Below are 18,688 nucleotides of genomic sequence, written 5' to 3'. Positions count from 1 at the left end.
ACCAGAGACACACCTGCTGTTACCCAGCTCTCTGTCCTACAAAATTTAAGTCTGTTCAGCAGCCCTTGGCATCAAGGACCCTCTGACGTTGAAACACTGTTTCCCCCTCTCCTGGGGGGCCACAGCCTCCTGACATACTTGCTGGTACTTTGTCGATCCGTCTTATGTATCATTTCTACGCCCCCAAATGGAACTATCATTCATCTTCAGATTCTTTTGTTGCCTCTCGCTTCTATACACACACCTGCTGTCGGAGTTCTTCGGTAAAAATTGCTCTCCCTGTGTTGATTATTCAAAGTTCTGCCTGCAGCCCACATCACTCCCTGGGGCCCTTTCTCTGAACATGTCTCTATCCAGATGCACCGCAAGCTCCTCACAAAGACTGAATCCTCCTCTCCACCCCGGTTTTGCTCCTGTGTTCCTTGCTTTGTGAATGGCTCTGTCTTTCCCCCAGTTTTCCTGGACAGCCCTTGGAGCCTCCTTGTCCTTCCCCTCTACCCCGTTTTGTCCTTCTGCTGTCTATCTCCCTCCTCCCCAACCCACTCTGCATATTATGCCTGCGGGGGGGTTCTTCAATGACCAGCCTGCTCCCTGCCCCCTACTTAAAGCTCTGTCGTGGTTCTCTCTAGAGTTGGGACAGGGGACACACTCCTTGACATGGCTTTCATGGTCTGCCCTACCAACTTTGTCTGTCTCTGCTCTTCCTCTAAACCCTACTGCACACTGAGGGCTAACAGGCAGTTGGCCGGCAAGACATTGCAACCCTTCTGTCCAGTTGATAAATAAATCATGACCTGAGTCCTCTGAGTTCCCCTCCGGCCGCAGCCCCTGCCTGGGGAACTCCTGGGACCTCTTCATAAGTCAGCAACTGAAGCGTTAATGCTAGATGCTCTTGGGGAGAAGGTCTTCAGTACCTCTATTTTGTCATTGCTCAGGGACCCAGTTAGGTGGCTAAGCCCTCAGTGTGGAACAGCGTGCCTGGCTTGTAGAATCCTGAAGCTGTCCGGTCTGGAAGTGCTCTCTGTTCTTACCCTTCTGTGCCCTCCTTCCTCCTCAGCCCCCGCTCATACACTAACCACTCAAACGTCTGTTCTCGCTCTTGAAAATTGTGGCAAAGTACACATAACACAAAACGACCATTTGAACCATTTTAAGTGTACACATCAGGCGCCTATCCCCACCATGCGTCTCTAGAACATTTTCATTCCCCCATGTTGAAAGTCCATCCGCATTAAACACGGACTCCCCGTTCTCCCTCCCCCAGCCCCAGGCACCTGCCGTTCTACTTTCGATCTCCATGGTTTGTCTTGTTGGTTACGTCGTACAAGTCAGCCTTCTTATATGCCACATACCTAAGGCTTAGTTCCTTTACTCTAATGTCTTCAGGGTTCAAGCATTTGTAGTGTGTCAGAGTTTCCTTCTTTTTTAAGGCCGAATAGTAGTCCATCGTGTGTACACACACCACTTTGTTGATTTCCTCATCTGTGGATGAACACCTGGCATGCCTCCGTTTATTAGTTGGCCATGAACATGGCCATGCTGCCATGGACACGGGTGTACACATAACTATTCGAAACCCTGCTTTCAGTTCTTCTGGGTAGTGCCCAGAAGCGGCATTGCTGGATCAGGTGGCAGTGGTACGTTTCACTTTCTGAAGACCCGCCAGACAGTTTTCTGTGGCGGCTGTGCCATTGTCTGTCCCCACCAGCAGTGCACATGGTCTCCAGTTTTCCACATCCTTGCCAATACTTGTTGTTTTCATGTTATTTCTTTTTTGAGACTAGCCATTCAAATGGGTGTGAAGTGGTAGCTCGTTGTGGTTTTGATCTCTTGTCTCTTGAAATTTCAGATTTCCCCCTCCTAAAGTCGTTCATAAGCTCCTCACCTGGTTTGGCTGTCCTGTGCTCCTCTTTTAGGTGTCTCCTTTCTGCCCACCCTCCCCCACCCCTCAGTAGTCCTGAGTCCTTCTCTCATCGAACTGATTTATGGCACTCCTGCTTTCTCGACTGTCTCTCTCGATGGTCAAGGCCTGCGTCCATTCTTGGTCTTCTCTGTAGCTCCGGTGCATTGCAAGGTGCCTGGCCACCAAACAGGACATTCAGAATAATGACTCCAGGACCCAGACTTGAGGACATGCTGCTCCTGGTCCTGGGAAGCCAGAATCCACCCTCTGCTGTCTGTCTGTCTTCTTTTTTTTTTTTTTTTTTTTTTTTTTAAAGATTTTATTTATTTTATTTGACAGACAGAGATTACAAGTAGGCAGAGAGGCAGGCAGAGAGAGAGAGAGAGAGAGGAGGAAGCAGGCTCCCTGCTGAGCAGAGAGCCCGATGCGGGACTCGATCCCAGGACCCTGAGATCATGACCTGAGCCGAAGGCAGCGGCTTAACCCACTGAGCCACCCAGGCGCCCCTGTCTGTCTTCTTATAGTCAGCTGAGAGCAGGTGGTATTAATATACACCCAACTATAAAATTAGAGAAACTGACTTCCTTGGTTCTCATTGGGGATTTTTGAAAACAGTTGATTGCATTTAACTCAAACCAGAATTTATATTTTGCTTCCTTGGGTCACTTTGGGTAACAATTTAATTTCTGTAGAAAAGTATTTTTGGAGGAAGCTTCTCCTGTGCCAGGAGAAGACCGGGCCCATCCTTTTGCTTGTGAGGGGAAGTCCGCTCCCCCACCCTGCCATCCCTGTACGGCTTTCAGTTCCCTCTTTGTGTTTTTCTGTTGTATTCATGAACTTGCAAATCAGCTAGTCCTAGTACAAGAGACCTTGGAAGGATGTCGGTGTAAGATCCAAAGAAAAGACTGAGCCCCGCGGTGGTGATCAGAATGTTGAACAGCTGGTTGGGGACTGCTGGCTTTAGGGAGAGAGCCAGAACCACAGCGCTATCCCCCTCGGGCTAGGTGTGAACCTGTGAGTTCCTAGATTATGGGGATGTCTGCAGGGCCCTGGGGAGGGTCCTCGACTGCTGGGGTGGCCGAGGGCTTGGGCCAGTGGCTACTTACGAAGGCACAGGAAACTGTCCTAGCGTTTTAGGATCTCATAGAGCCAACCTGTTGCCTCTTGGCCAAGGGTGACCTCTGGCTGTTTTAAAGGTGTTTGATCCTAAGGTCTAGTAAATTAAAACTAGTAAATTTGGCCTCAAAGTTGTCAGTTTTTTTTTCATAATTGTCTGGCTTTTTGGATTCACGGGTCTTTTGCTTTGTTCCCATCAGCCTGAAAATGACTCGTCAGCAGAGGATGGGGTACATCCCTAAAAGGAAGCCAGACACAAGCTTCTGAAGTCCTTCGTTTGGCACTAGAGAAGGTTCCTGCTTTGTAATGAAGGCGGGCTGTGGACTCTTTTAGACCAGGGGTGAATGCTAGGTGTACTATGCTGAGTTGTTAGAACTCAGGTGCTCACTGGGGCCAGGCAGACGGCAGAGATGAGCGAGGCAGGCCTGCGGAAGGCCCCTGGGTTGGTGGAGACCGTGAGTCACCTGTCTCACGGGAAGCCTGGGAAGCATCCGGTGGTTCAGGAAGAAGAGAGATTTTGATGAGCAGTGAGGTGGGGGCTCACTCTTTTGCGCAGAACGGTGAGAGATTGTCTCTGTGGGACTTTTGAATAGAGACCTCAGGGAAGGAGGGAAGTAGCCTGGGGAAGGAATCCTGTTCTGTTCAGTGGGTGGAAAAGCTTAGAGTCACTTGCCTCTTTTCTCAGATATATTCTCTGTCCCTCCCTGCAGACTGTTTCCCAGGCTCCCTTGCCCACTGTCTTCCTGCTTGGCCAGAGGGAGGTGGTGATGAGTTTTGAAGGCAGGAGGCGGAGGGAGGCTGGAGCCTTTCCTCCACCTCCAGTGGCATGTCTGGCAGTGCCGTGCTCCCTCTGTGGTCCGCGGACGTCCTGTGTAGCCCGCAGGTCAGGCCTCAGTCTTCTTGTTTTACTCTCCTCCTCGGTGCGTCTGCCACAGTCTGGCTGTTGCCTGTCAGGTCTGCGTTTAGGAGTGGAATTGCTCGATCCTATGCTAATTCTCTGTTTACCTTTTTGAGGAACCACTGAACTGTTGTCAACAGTGACCGTACCATTTCACATTGATACTTTTTTTTCTTAAATAGGGATGGAATTGCCTTTATTTCTCTGCAACTGAAATGAACTCTGCTATTAAATCCCCTTTCGGCGAGCTCTCACACGCTTGAGCAGCACCTTTTCCTTCTGTTCCTCTGGCTTCAGGGAAGGGTGGCTTTCTGACACTGGTACTCTCCGGGTGGTCTCATTGTCTCCTGTTTGGCTTTGTAGCTCTTCCTAAGTCTTTGTAACAGACGCCCCATGTTCAGTTCCTTCAGTGCACTGCCTGGTGTGGTTTCTGTTCAGGGCTGGGCCGGCGGAGTGTGCTTGGCATGTTGGAGCAGCATCAGGGAGATCAGCGAGGCTGGAGCAGGGGGAGTGAGGTGGAGCGCTGGCCGGGGTTAGAAGGCCACCGAAGGGCAGTGAGCGGCGGTGTATCTTCCTCGGCTGCGTTTGTTTTCCTGCTCTCCACCCACCTCCACCGAGATAATTGGCACTGTTCTGTGGAGTCAGCAGGAACATTTCGTTTTTAGATTTAAGCAGACTGGACTCTTCAGAGGTCACCCAGTATCTCAGATTATTGTGCATTTATTCATTCTTTAAAAATGTACCAAGTTCTGAATCATAAACTTTAAAATGGTGGATTTTATGATAGGCCAAGTTTACCACAATTAAAAAATGAACCTGGAAGTGCCTCATTGGCAAGCATAAGGTTCTTTTTTTTTTTTTCTCCCTAACTGAAAGGGAATTTAATAGCAGAGTTAATTTTAATTGCAGAGAAATAAAGGCAAAAAAAAAAAAGTATTGATGTGAAATGGTGTAACCACCATTGACAAGAGTTTGGTGGTTCCTCAAAAAGGTAAACCTATAATTCCTGTATGATCCAGCAATTCCGCTCCTAAATACTGACCTAAAAGAACTGAAATCAGGGAGTCAAACATATTTGGATATGAATGTTCTAGAAGCATTATTCATAAGAGCTAAAAGATAGAAAAACCCAAATGTCTGTTGACAGATGAGTGGATGAACAAAGTGTTCTATATACACATAGTAGGACAGTATTGAGACACAGAAACAATGAAATACTGATAAATACTAAGCCAAGGGTGACCCTTGAAAACGTTTCGGCTAAGTGGGAATAGCGAGACACAAAAGGTCCTATCTTGTACAATTCGACTTACATCAAGTACCCCTGAAAAGTGGAATGGGGGAGTTACCATTTCCTGGGTATGGAGTTTCTGTTGGGATGATGGAAAAGTTCTGGACATAGGTGGTGGTGATGGTCACACAACCTCGTGAATGTACTTACTGCTACTGAATTATGCACTGAAAAATGGTTAGAGAGGTATATTTTATTATGTCTATTTTACCACAAGTTTTAGAAAGAAAAAAAAAAGTCCAGATTACAGACTTTTTACAAGTCTTTATTATGTGGTATTTAATCCACACTTCCTGTCTTCTGGTTTCGGGAGGCAGTCCTGTGGCTGATTGGGAGATGGCCAGGGGACGAGGTTACAGCCCCTTCTCGGGAACTCTGCTTTGCTGATCCGTTTGTGCCTTGTAGTCAGGCTCATCCAGATTTGGAAGTGATTGGGACTTGGGGGTACTTGTGCTCCCCTGTGTCTGAGGCTGGAATAGAGGACCACTTGGTGGCCTTTTGTTCCTGGAATTGCTGATAGCCTGTATGGGTGATTCTGTTAGTTTTTTACTTAAAATCCCTTCCCCATTTCTTCTTTGGCTTAACAGAACCTTGATTTTGCTCTGGGCCGTGCATGTCCTCTAGGTAATGGATCGTGGGTGATGAAGCCAGTCTTGACATTCTCTATCTCTATTCCTCTTGGTTTTCTGGGATTACTTACCCTTGCCTGACAGAAGGGGTAACAGAGCTGGTTTTATCTTGTCCTGTTTCTTCTCCGATTGTGGCTCTGATACCCAGGGTGGTGGCAGTCGTCTGGGACAGGGGGTGAAGGACAAGAGGTTGGAGATTCTGCTAGTGACAGTGCCTTTGAGCCAGCTATCTACCTCCAGACAAAGTCCACGAGAAAAAGAAGCCTTTCTTTGTTTACAAGGAAGGAGCCTAGTTCCTTGTAGTTGGGTTTTCTGTTTTCTCATTGAGCAATGCTGTTTTGTTTTTATTTCTTCCTGAGGATGTATTTGCCACTTGTACGCCTGTAGGCACTGCCCAGTGCCAGGAGCATTGCCCCTCCTCTGAAATGATTGTCAGGTGACAGAAGAATGCACCCTATCTCACTGCATCAGGCTTCTGGTCGCAGGTGACAGCAAGTCACTTCGAAAACAAAGGGCATTTCCTAACTCAAGTAACTAAGAAAACTGGAGGGTGAACAGGATTCAGGGGCTCAGCATCCCCCGCATCTGTCTCTGTGTCTCTGCCCTGCCTTTGACCTGGTGGGTGTCCTATCCATGTGGGTGTGCTGTACAGGAAAGGCAGGAAAAGGGCCCGGTGGCTCCAGGCTTACATGTTTATCTGAGCTCCTGCTTCTAGAACAGTGGATGGCAAGCTGCCTTTTTAAGGGATCAGATAGGAAGTATTTGGACTCTGTGGGCCATGGGTGTCTGTAGCAGCTTCCCAGCGATGACTCTGTAGTGGGAAAGCAGCCGCAGGCAGTGTGTCTGCAAATGGCCGTGAGTCTTCCGATAAAACTTCATTTACAAAGACAAGTTGTGGGCCAGGTTTGGCCATTAGACTGTTGTTTGCTGACTTCAGTTTTCAAGGGAGCCCAGGTCTCCCCTTTAGTGGTTCAGGTAGAAGTTGCGGGAAGAACCCTGTGGTCCGGGGCGGGGACCAGGCTGAGACCAGTGAGGCTCTCAATGTAGCCACGGAATGTATGGGAGCACCAAGAAACTCAGCAATCAAGAGACCTAACGTTTTCTTGCAATATTTTTAAAAAGTCAAAATTAATGCAGAAAAAACCCGGTGGCACTCAAAATAACAAACAGGGTCAGGGGAAGGGTAGGGTGAGTGAGGCGGGTTGCCGCACACCCCTGCTTGGCCCGGTGACGGCCCAGAGTTTGGTGGTGCTGAAGGCAAGTTCACAGGGAACCAGATGGAACACGGTTCTCCTAGGAAGGAGGGACGCAGCCCCTGGAAGAAGGGGGAAGGGTGCTGTTTGCTCGCTGTGCTGTCTCAGTGCGAAGCACTTGGCCACGGATGTTTTCTCATTTCCTCCCCCTCATCACAAACATCAAAAGTAGATACTGCAATCCCCATTTCACAGATAAGGAAAATGAAGGACAAAATAAGTTGCCCAAGGGCACACGGCGCCTGAACTAGAACTCGAGTCATGGTTTTTGTCCTCCAGAGTATGTTGGCATCTGTTATGCCGAGGCCTGTTAGAAACTTCGCCAGACTGTCAAATAAATAAATAAAATCTTATAAAAAAGGGGGGGGGGGCGCCTGGGTGGCTCAGTGGGTTAAGCCTCTGCCTTTGAATCAGGTCATGATCCCAGGGTCCTGGGATCGAGCCCCGCATTGGGCTCTTTGCTCAGCATGGAGCCTGCTTCCTCCTCTCTCTCTGCCTGTTTCTCTGCCTACTTGTGATCTCTGTCTGTCAAATAAATAAATAAAATCTTTAAAAAAAAAATGAGGAAAAAAGAAACTTCGCCAGAAGGCCTGTGGTGTTAGTCCCCCATCCCGTGAACAGGTGCCCCTGGAGTTGGCTGGCCTCAATATCCCCTTCATGTCTCTCGTTCGTGTGGGCAGATGGCGTTCGGGCGTCCGGAGAACCAGAAGCCCTCACCCTCTTCTGGAATGAGCCCCGGTTTCATAGCAGTAAGAGATCGGTTTATTGCCCCAAATTAAATTACGGACACTGCGAGTGTTAAGTGGCAGGTGAGCTGCACTTGAAACAGACCCCATTAGTGCTGGCAGTGGAAGAGGAGCCCTGCTGGGATAATGCTTATCATCACCGCCATCGCTTTGGCAGGCTGCAGAGGGATTCTGTGGCACTCAGCAATTTGTGAAATTGAAAGGTGAAAACACACGTTAAGTGTTTCGTGTGCACTCAAGGTCAGAGGGAGGTCACCCTGGTTCTCCAGAAAGACCCGATGCAGGTGAGAGTCACCTGCGTTGAGTCACGATGGAGATACAGGTGGTTGTTCGCAGTGTTTTGAAACAAAGCCCCCGTCCTGGTTTCTGAGAAAAGCACAGAGTGGAAAAAAGGCCGTGACACATTTGTGTGGTCTCGGCTTCTCCTGGGCCTGGGAAGGGGATTCGTGTGGCATTTCGGGATTGAGACAGAAGGTCGTCTTGAGTGAGCTGCCTTATTGGCTTTCCCAGTCATTCCCGAGCTGTTGTTTGGCGCACGCGTGCAACCAGTTGCTGTTAACAGGGAAGGGAGGAGAGGAAACAGCACAGCTGCTCTCGTGCGAGATGGTCGTCAGTAAGCTGATGGCAGCCAGTCATCATGGCCTGGCCTTTGTGCTCAGGCTCTGCTTCCCATTTCTCCAGTCACCCCAGTATCTCTGGGTGGTTCTGTACTTTGGGGCTCATTTGGAGGGAGAGGAATCTGGAGCATTGCCCGGCTGCCAGGGTCATTCTCTGGATTGGTCTCTTCACCCTCACCCAGCCCGCTGCATTGGAAGCTTTGTTACGGACCGACCCTCGCTGTCTGCCTGGTGGCCCCCAGCTTTGCCCAGTCTGTGGCCCCCATTAAGAATGCAGTCCATGTCAACTGAGCTGAACTGAATTATTCGAGGAAATTTACTAACCAGGTATCTAATTTATGGAGATGTGTGTGTTTCCGTTCTTTTAGAAGGAAAGTTGAAGGGTCTGTGAGCCTGTATAGCTTCTAGATTTGAATCCCCATCTGGCAGCAAAGACTCAGCAGTGTCTCCCTTGGGATATTGAGCATTTGTGAACATGATCATCTTGAAGAGGGTAGAGCCCTCCGTTCCCGCACAGGTTGTCCCAGTTAGTGCTTTGCAGTCAGGCAGCTCCCAGGTCCCATGCTGTCCTGCTGCTTAATGGTCCGTCACTGGGTGCAGTCACCTTCCTTGGCCAGGCCTCAGCCCTGGTCTTTGATAGGGAGCTGGCCTTGGTGCTTATGAGGCCTGAGATCTGACGTCAGTTCTTGAGGGCAGGGGCGGGTATGTGGCTAGTGTTCCGCCCACAGTAGCGGGGCCTGCTGGTGGTACTGGTGTTGCTGGTGATCGTTGGCAGCCTGGAAAAGGTTTCATGAGCATATGTGAAGAAAATAGGTCACAAGATGAGGTATATACTAGAGTGAAAATGATGAAGAAGATCTCTGTGCGTGTGGATGAAAAAGGTGAGATGTGAGGAGATCCAATAAACTACCTTGTGGATAAAAAGAAACTTTTTTAGCTTTCCCTTAAAGGCTTAAAATCTGTTCCTATTCTCAGGCATATGGACATCTTTTCTAAGGAACTAGAAATGAGGACAGTCATGGACAAGGAGGTTCAAAGCAGTAGTATATAGGGAAGGTTGGCAATACATCGTGTTCCCAGAGGTAGAGAAACGGTTAAAACATGTTTCATTGGGAGGCCATCAAAAGCCATGTTTTCAAACAGCTTTACTTTTTAAGAAAACTTTCAAAAGATTTTTTTTTTTTTAATCGGAGATAGAACGAGAGTGAGAGAGAGGGAGTGCGAGTGGAGGGGAGGAGCAGAGGGAGAGGGAGAAACAGATTCCCCGCTGCGCAGGGAGCCCGACGCAGGGCTCGATCCTAGGACCCTGAGATCATGACTGGAGCCGAAGGCAGACACTTAAAAGACTGAGCCACCCCGGTGCCCCCGTGTTTTCAAAGGTCTTTAAATGTTACAGGGAAACGTTCCTGATCTAGACAAGTAAAGAAACAAACCCGGATGCAAAATTACACTCTTTGCCATCTTTCTTCTCTGTGCTAAAGAAGTAACTTTTTTATGCTCCTGAAAAATGCCTCGGGACTGTCTCTCTACAACGATGAGTATCGTTGCAACGATGTGCAGGCCAAGAGCCACCGTGCCCGGTCTCTCTCCGCAGAGCCCGTGTTCTGGTTCTACGTGAAGGAGGTCCTCAGCAAGCACGAACTGCCGCGCTTCTACTCCCTGCGCCACATCGCGTCGGACGTGGGCCGCGGCCGGGCCTGGCTGCGCTGTGCCCTCAACGAACACTCGCTGGAGCGCTACCTGCACACGCTCCTGGCCGACCGCAGCAGACTCAGGTACTGGGGCGGGCTTCCCGGGGGAGGCGCAGCCGACAGGCTAGAATCGCAGCGTCTGAGCGCCTCTGCTTGTATCCCAGTCTCTTTGTCGGGGGCTCGCGGGTTCCCCTCTTACAGTCCCAGCATGTTCGGCTGTGCTGGGGGCACAGAGGGTTCGAGAACGAGCGAGGGAATGAGTGCTCACAAAGGGCTCAGCGTGGCACCTGCATACGGCGGGTTCTCCGTAAGTGCTTGTGATCGAGGCGCGGGCTGTGGGGGGCGCTGCCGCTCCAGGGTAGCCTGCTCTCCCTTTCACACCCAGGTTCTTCCTTGGTAGAAACCGGGTGTTTAGAGCTCAGTTTTGTGTCTGTCTTAGCTTTGTGCTGGGTTCTTTACGATTCCTTCTGTGTTTTTGAGGTTAATTCCGTCCCAAACTGACCGAAAGAAATAGGGAACCGTTGCGCTGGGGAGTAAAGTCAATTTAACAACAACAACAACAACAAACTGTTTTATGACGTTTCCTTTTTTTTCTTGATTATAAGCATACAGCTCACCCTATCCGTTAGTGTAGGTCAGTTTATGCTGCTACAACAAACAGCATAAAACCCTCCATGGCTCAAGGCAGCCACCTTTTCTTCTTCCTCCTGATGCGTGTCTATCACGGATGAGTCCCGTCTCAGGGTCCCAGGCTGACAGAGGCTCCGTCTTGACAGATGCTGTCATGATTACAAGGTAGGAAGAGGGATGTGGTTGAACTGAGCACTGGCTTTTGAAGCTTCTGCCCAGAGAGATCCTTCACTTCCACCCACATTTCACTGGCCGCGAGTCACGTGGCCACAGCCCAGGTCCGCGAGGTGGGAGCGCGTGGCTGTTGCCTAGCCGTGGGGGAAGGGCGCTGATTACGCATCAGCCGTGGTACTGTCAGCCACGTTCCTTTCCGAAACATGTGACAGTGCTGTCATTTTCCTGTATTCGTGATGTTAGCAGTGACTCTGTCTCTGTCAGTGGCTATTACTTACTGCCCGAGAGTAGCGGACTAGACATGTTGCTTTGTGTCACCCGACAGTGCAAAGGGACAGTGATCAGTCCTGTGCTGGTTCCTTGAGTAGCTTCCACATTAGCAGTGCCCAGATCCTCAACAGTGAGGATTTAATTTCAGTGAATCAATTTAATTCAATCCCATAAGCTGGTATTTCATTCATGCCTTGATGCAGGCCCATGATTCTACATGCTGCTCTGCATTCCCTGGTTTGTCTCCTCTTCTGTTTTTTGTGCTGCTGGTGGTCACCTGTCTGATGATACCTGTGGTGCCCTGTCCAGCTATGTGCTCGGACTCTGGGTCTGACGTGGAAGGCATGGGGGCCGGGACTGCTGTGCTCACTGCACCCTGTGCTACTTGGGTCTGAGCCCCGAGGCTGGGGATATCTGGGTGCACCCCCTGGGCCTTCGGCAGTTTTAGTTGACGAGAACATTCTTCTGATTCTTACAATGAATTTTTTTTCTTTCCTTGTTTCTCTTCAAGATTTTATTTATTTGACAGAGAGAGAGCAAGCGAGGGAGGCGGAGACAGTGAGCACAAGCGGGGAGAGGGCATAGGGAGAGGGAGAAGCAGACTCTCCGCTGAGCAAGGAGCCCAATATGGGGCTCGATCTTGGGACCCCGGGATCATGACCCGAGCCGAAGGCAGACACTTAACTGACTGAGTCATCCAGGCGCCCCTACCATGAATTCTCATGAAGCTCTTTCCAGTAGATCATTTGCAAGGAGTTCAGGGATGTACAGCTCAACACCAAGGTTGTCTAGAACAACGGGCTGTCGAAGTGAATCCAGATGTTATCACAGTAGAACTCACCCAGATCACTAGCCACTTACCTACCAAGATGTGGGAAAACCAAATTCATTCACATGCATGGAAATGGGCTCCGATTCTGAAAGCATCCCAGTCTTGGGAATTGGAGGTACAGTGGCAGTGGCACTGTAGTAGTCTGCACTCGGGCCGATGCTCTGCTGGGTGAGTGCATGGGAAGTGGGGCGTTCCTGTTCTGTCAGTTGCTCTCAGTCACTTCCACAACGGATGCATCCTGTCCCCTGCTGCACTGCAGGTCCCTGACCACTGGCTGTGCTCTAGCCGTGTGAGCTTTGACTGCATTGAGAGTTCTCTGACTTGGTAGGGAAGTCAGGGGTTGAAGATGCTTGCTTGCTACTGCTTAGCAGGTGTTGGATACAGAGCTGGGGACCAGCCTGGGGCCCCTGCCTCAGAGCCCTGGCCGGACCGTCCTTGTCGGCGAGCTCGGACAAACCCTGTCGTCCTTGTTGACCCCTTAACTTCTACGGCCCTTGAGATTCATGGGCCCCTTTTAGGTCTCCAGCCCTTCCCAGGGGTAACTTGGGCTTTAGGTCTGCAGCCCAAGCAAGTGTTACACACAAATGCTCCAGCTGATGGAACCATGGAGCTCTGCCATTCTTTCCGATTGTCTCTTGTGGTAGCCCAGGCACGGCTCCCAGGGGTCAGCTCAGATTTCCTGCCTGTGTCTTAGAGACCTTGCTAGACTGGATGCCACCTCTCTTCTCCTTTGCTGCTTCGTCAATAACTGCACTTACATTTCATGCCTGTTTCAGTTCACTCAAGCTGGGGACCAATGAGGAGGTTGTAGGATATATACTTTCAATCCTTTGTTTATTACCGGAAGCTTCCGCTGGGCAGAGACCTTGGATCTCCACTCTGGCTGACCAGGCATGGATTTTCCAGGGAGCCCCGTGAGGGAGCAGTCTGGCGGATGGATGCTGAGAACCGCTGCTCAGAACTTTCCCCCTTTCTCTTTCAATTTGCAGCGCTTTTTATGAAGACTGGTCTTTTGTGATGGATGAAGAAAGGTCTAGCATGCTTCCTACCATGGCAGCTGGTAAGCCTGGTGCAGGCCAGGAGTGACGGGTCCTTGAAGCTTGGCGAGCAGAGTCGGCTGCTTGGGAGGGAATTTTTAGCTCCAGGAGAGGCTGTGATTTTTCCCTGTCGCTCCCCGACTCAGTGAGTCACTTGTCACTGTCCTTTTTTTAGTGGCGTGGGTCACTGAGTCCACTTATCTTGAACTGGATACCCTGGCAGGGAAAGCAGAGGGTTGGGGGTTTTGGCTGTGGCTTTGCAAGACGTGGGGAATAGGAAGCGGGAGGCCTGGCTTTGAAGCCTGGCTCTACCCTTTCCTGGTTGGTGACCTGGGGGCAGGTCCTGTGAGCTCTGTCCCCCTTATTTCCCTCCTCTGCCGAGTGGTGACCCTGTTAGCATGGGACTTGCTTGTATAGGGCTGTGAGAGAATCAGGTGCGGTGAAGAGTCACGTCCTCGGCTTGTCAGTGTGGAAGCCCCTGGATGGGTGTTAGTCGCTGAATCGTTCGGTGGTTTATCGTTTGCCTCTCACTCAAAGGGTGAGCCCCACAGAAGTGGGTCCCTCGCTTCTTTCTTTCAAGAAAGAAAGAAAAAACCCTCCCCTGAAGGTTTACACTAAGTCCCACATAGCGAGAGTTACGTTCGTCTTGTCCACTGAGGAAGACGGAGGCTTTGATAGCGATGTCCTGGGTAGGCCATGCAGGGTTTTGCCCGAAGTGATAATAGTAATGATGCTGCGGCCCATGTTTGAGCGCTTACTGAGCCGAGTGTTTTGGTGAGTGATTGTCTTTAATACCCTGTGGAAGAGACACTCTTGTCCCCGTTTTACAGGTAAGAAAACTAAAGCTCAGGTTGTACGTGACCTGACCCACGTCTCCTAGAAAGCGGCAGTGCGGGGATCCCACCCAGGCCGTCTGAGCCCCAGAACTTACGTCTTAACCTCCCTGGGGTTGGCCTCGTATTTGTCTTTGACCGAGAGGGAGAGGATTGGGAAAGACTCACCTGCTGGGATAGCTGCTGTCTGCTGACCCCATTCTGTGGGAGGTGGTGGTGTTTTTAATTTTTAATTTATTTTTATTTTTATTTTTTTTTAATAAAAGATTTTATTTATTTATTTGACAGAGAGATCACAAGTACGCAGGGAGGCAGGCAGAGAGAGAGGGAGGAAGCAGGCTCCCTGCCGAGCAGAGAGCCCGAGGTCGGCTTGATCCCAGGACCCTGGGATTATGACCTCAGCTGAAGGCAGAGGCTTAACTCTCTGAGCCACCCAGGTGCCCCTTATTTTTATTTTTTAAAGATTTTAAAGATTTTAAAGATTTTTAAAATTTATTCGACAGAGAGAGACACAGCGAGAGAGGGGACACAAGCAGGGGGAGTGGGAGAGGGAGAAGTAGGCTTCCCTGCTGAGCAGAGAGCCCGATGTGGGGCTCGATCCTAGGACCCTGGGATCATGACCCGAGCCGAAGGCAGACGCTTAACTGTCTGAGCCACCCTGGCGCCTCTTGGGAGGTTTTTAAATCAGGGCTTCCGATCAGGGCGGCCCCTCTCGTGTACTGTATCATTTGCCGCTCACTTACCGTGTTGGAGGTGTGACCTCCTTGTGGCCGACGCTCCAGACTTTCCTCTCTTCTGGGCAGGTCTGAACTCCATCCTCTTCGCCATCAACATCGACAACAAGGATTTGAACGGGCAGAGTAAGTTTGCTCCTACCGTGTCAGACCTCTTAAAGGAGTCCACGCAGAACGTGACGTCCCTGCTGAAGGAGTCCACGCAGGGGGTGAGCAGCCTCTTCAGGGAGATCACGGCGTCGTCTGCCGTCTCCATCCTCATCAAACCCGAGCAGGACACCGACCCCCTGCCTGTCGTGTCCAAGCACGTCAGCGCCGGTGAGCGGGACCGGGTGTGGGAGTTTGAACCGAGGGGTCAGGTCCAAGGATGGCGGGCTGTGGCCGAGCGGGACACACCTTGTAGGCCGAAAGCGCCAAGGGAAGGCTCATGCCCTTGGGTTTTCAGTTTGCACTTGTGTTTATTTTTCTTCTCCTCACTCACTCCGAAAGGGACAAAGAGCCTTGCTGAGATGTGAAGACGATAGGGCTGGGAGCGTATTCAGCTCACCGACAGCAAAATGACAGTGACAGTTTCTTGGTCACATGAAGCCCCACGAGCCTCATCTCCGTTCGTTTGTTCCTTCCTTCATTCATTCATGTGTTCGTTTACTGCAGTCTGTGTGCTGGGCAGTGAACTAGGAAGATCTCTAGCGTTTAGCCTGCTTTGCAGGCTTTTCTGGGTTGGGGGGACAATAGATATTTAATGACAGATTATACCAGATTATAAGTAATTATCCTTCTGATAAATGAGATGAAAGCCAAGCACGGGGTGCTGTGGAGATTGTGCACTGTGTGGGGGGGGTGTGTGACATTTCAGTGGAGGCCAAGAGGAAGGGAAGAGTTGTCAGCTTCGTCTCTAGGCTGGGGATGCCAAAGAAAGTTGATTTAGTTAAGATCCATTTTGTGACAACTTCGTGATATGCCTTGAGCCTTCTGGGAGATCCAGAATGTTGCTACGGCAAAAGTGGAGATTTTGGGTTTAAGGACGTAGTGCTAGTATTCGCAGATCTCTTTAACAAGGCAGTCATCGTGGTCATCTCCTTGGAATTATTAGTGATGGTGAAAACTCAGAGTCTTGTGGGGTCTTTATCCGTCTTGACCTCTCCTCCTCCATCAGAGACACCAGGCAAAGGACACAGGAAAGAGGACTGTGAGGGCTTTGTGTGACAAAGATGTTGGAATTTGTATACCTAAGAGTGTCCTTTTCACTGCTTTTGACACTGTCTCAGAGTCTGATACACAGACGAAGCCTCACCGTGTCATAGCTTGGCTTCGATTGGAACGGAATGTCGGGAATCAGCTCAAAGTGTCTCATGGCCAAGTTGGACGATTGCTGGTCACCAAGGCAGCATTGATTTCGGTTTCAGTTTAGTCTTTATTGTGTAACAGCTCCAAAATGTTATGGCTTGAAACAGCCACGATATATTATCATATATATCATATATTATCATATATATCATATATATTATCATATATATTATTATATATTATCATATATATTATTGATATATATTATTATCAATATATATAGATATATATATTATATATTAATATATAATATATATTAATTATATATATATTATTATCATATATATATATTATCATATATATTATTATTTTCTTCATCAGTCTCTGGGTTAGCAAGATGGCTTGCTGACTCCCCTGGACTCCGTCATGGGGCTGCCCCGAGCTGGTGGCTGAGCCAGAAGGTCCAAGATGGTCCCAGTTCTGTGGCTGGACCGTAGTGCTCACCATGGGCCGGACATCTGGTTGTCTGCCCCTGACCTCTTGTGCTCCAACGGGCTAGACTGGCTTCCTTCCCTGGGAGTTTCAGGGCCGTGTTCTGGGGGTGCATCCCCTCCTCGTGCCCGGGCTCGTGAGCTCACCATGAATTCTGCTGCGAGCTATTGGCGAAACCCGAGCACCGAGCCAGTCCACGGCCCAGGCTGGAGAAGGAGGTGCGACCCTCAGTGGGAGCAGCAGCAGCGTCCCTTTGCAGACAAGGATGGACTGTGCCTGCTGAGCCATTGGCCGCCGCCCCAAACTGCTGTTGTTGGCTCCATCCATCAGCCAGGAGGGTATTTTCCCAAGTGAAAGTCACTTCCAGAATGGGAACTCCCTCTGAACCAAAGTGCTTGCAAGGGACGATTGTTATGTATGCTCTGTGGCACGTTGGTTTAAAGCAGAAGCAGAGTCCCACATCCATTTTGCTCAGTGTCCTGTAGACAGGTTGTGTGTGTGTGTGTGTGTGTGTGTGTGTGTGTGTTTTCCCCCAAGAATTTAAAAAAAAAAAAATCTGAAATTATCTCATTTATTTTTCAGGAGAGTAGTAGAGGATTTTCCACACTCTAGAGGCAAAAATGGTTCAATCACAGCTTCGTCTGCTCTTCTTACACCGTATCTTCTTTTGCCAGATGCCAAATGTAGAAAGGAGCGGAAGAAGAAAAAGAAGGTGACCAACATCATCTCTTTCGATGATGAGGAAGAGGAGCAGAACTCTGGCGATGTTTTTAGAAAGATCCCCGGGGCCGGGGAGAGCTCGGAGGAGAACTCCGACCGCTCCTCCGTCAATATCATGTCCGCGTTCGAGAGCCCCTTCGGGCCGAATTCCAACGGAAGTCAGAGCAGCAGCTCGTGGAAAATGGACTCTCTGTCCTTGAATGGGGAGTGCGGGTACCAGAAGCTCGACGTGAAAAGCATCGATGACGAAGACGTGGATGACAACGAGGATGACGTGTACGGGAACGTGTCGGGCAGGAAGTGCCTGGGTCACTCGGGCTCACCCGAGAAGTGAGTGTCACTTGAGCTTCTAACGAAGGCTGGCGCGTTAATGGCTTTCTCTTTCCACAGCAGCGGGTGAAGTCTGAGCCTACGGTTCACGTGTGTGTCGGGCGTCCCTCGCTTTTCTGATCGGGACCGAGGCGGAAGGAGCCCGAGCTTACTGCTGCCCCTCCGAGAATGAGCAGGAGGGCAGGGCGTCTGTTGGAGGTACCGACTATGAAGTTGGTGCCAAGATGTGTGCCTTGAAATTCCTGCTTTCTGTGTTTCTTTGTTTTTGCTGCTTGGATATTCCTTGTATCTCCACTGCTCCTAGCACAGGAAGCTCTGGAGAGAGGCAGGGTTATTCTAGAGAACAGCGGCCCCCTGGCACTTTCTGTTTATCTTCCTGGGTGTGCACAGCAGGAACTCGCCTGCGTTTGCTGCTTTAACCCTGGCGGCGCAGTGGGTGGGTGTTCACGGAAGGGCCTTGATGCGCAAGAAGGCCTAAGGCACAAAAGCATAGTCTGGAGTGTGGGTCTTGGAATCAAGACAGCCTGGGTTCTTGCTGCCTAGCTCTGTGGCTTAGTTTGGACAAGCTTACTCCCAGAACCTCATCGGAGACCTGGGAGGAAAACAGCACCTGCTTTCTGGAGTCGTCGTCGAATTGCCGGCATGATGCGGGTGGGGCCTTCGGCAGCACGAAAGAACACAGGTCGGCGCTGCTGCTCTCGCTGCTCTGGAAAAACTCCTGTGCTTGTCTTACTCGGAATGCCACGTGAGCGGCTGCCTCTTTACCTGGGCCTTGCGGTGCCCGGTGCCATCCGTCACGGCCGGTGTCAGGCGGGCATCAGGCCTGCGTCAGACAGACCCAGCCGGAGACCCTGCAGCAGGGGGCAGGGCCCGGTGTCTCTGGTTCTAAGCTTCTGATGTTCTCGTAGGAGTCTTCTTCTTTCTCATGAAGCGATGCCTGTTTCTGATTCCTGCTGGTGTCCTCGTTCACGCGGGTACCCGTCCTGGCAGCGTGGGCTCATTGATCTTCTGTGGGAGGCGCAGCGCCTACCTGTGGCAACAGCGGGAACTGGCCTGGGGGGTTAGTGGGCGCCCTGTCTAAATGGATGAAAGAAGGGGATTCCTCAGAGAGCGGAGGTTTGTCCGAGCAGGGGGCGAAGCAGGGATTGCGGGTAGCTTGTGCTGTGCTCCCGGGCTTCTGCTGTTAGATAGTTACTGTGTTTCTA

The 18,688-nt window shown here is 50.4% G+C and overlaps 1 protein-coding gene across 3 annotated transcripts in view; it reads left to right on the top strand.

Moving 5' to 3' along the window:
- SNX29 (sorting nexin 29) overlaps positions 1-18,688 on the top strand; it is a 475,893-nt gene that overhangs the window by 51,121 nt on the left and 406,084 nt on the right. For all 3 annotated transcript variants that reach the window (XM_059415299.1, XM_059415297.1, XM_059415298.1), the window contains exons 5-8: positions 10,048-10,228; positions 13,040-13,110; positions 14,724-14,972; positions 17,108-17,483. In XM_059415299.1, the coding sequence (XP_059271282.1) occupies positions 10,048-10,228; positions 13,040-13,110; positions 14,724-14,972; positions 17,108-17,483 (877 nt within the window). The remainder of the gene's footprint in view (positions 1-10,047; positions 10,229-13,039; positions 13,111-14,723; positions 14,973-17,107; positions 17,484-18,688) is intronic.

This window comes from Mustela nigripes, chromosome 11 (assembly GCF_022355385.1).
Source record: "Mustela nigripes isolate SB6536 chromosome 11, MUSNIG.SB6536, whole genome shotgun sequence".
In the NCBI taxonomy this organism is placed as follows: domain Eukaryota; kingdom Metazoa; phylum Chordata; class Mammalia; order Carnivora; family Mustelidae; genus Mustela; species Mustela nigripes.
This window is presented reverse-complemented; position numbering and strand designations above follow the sequence as displayed.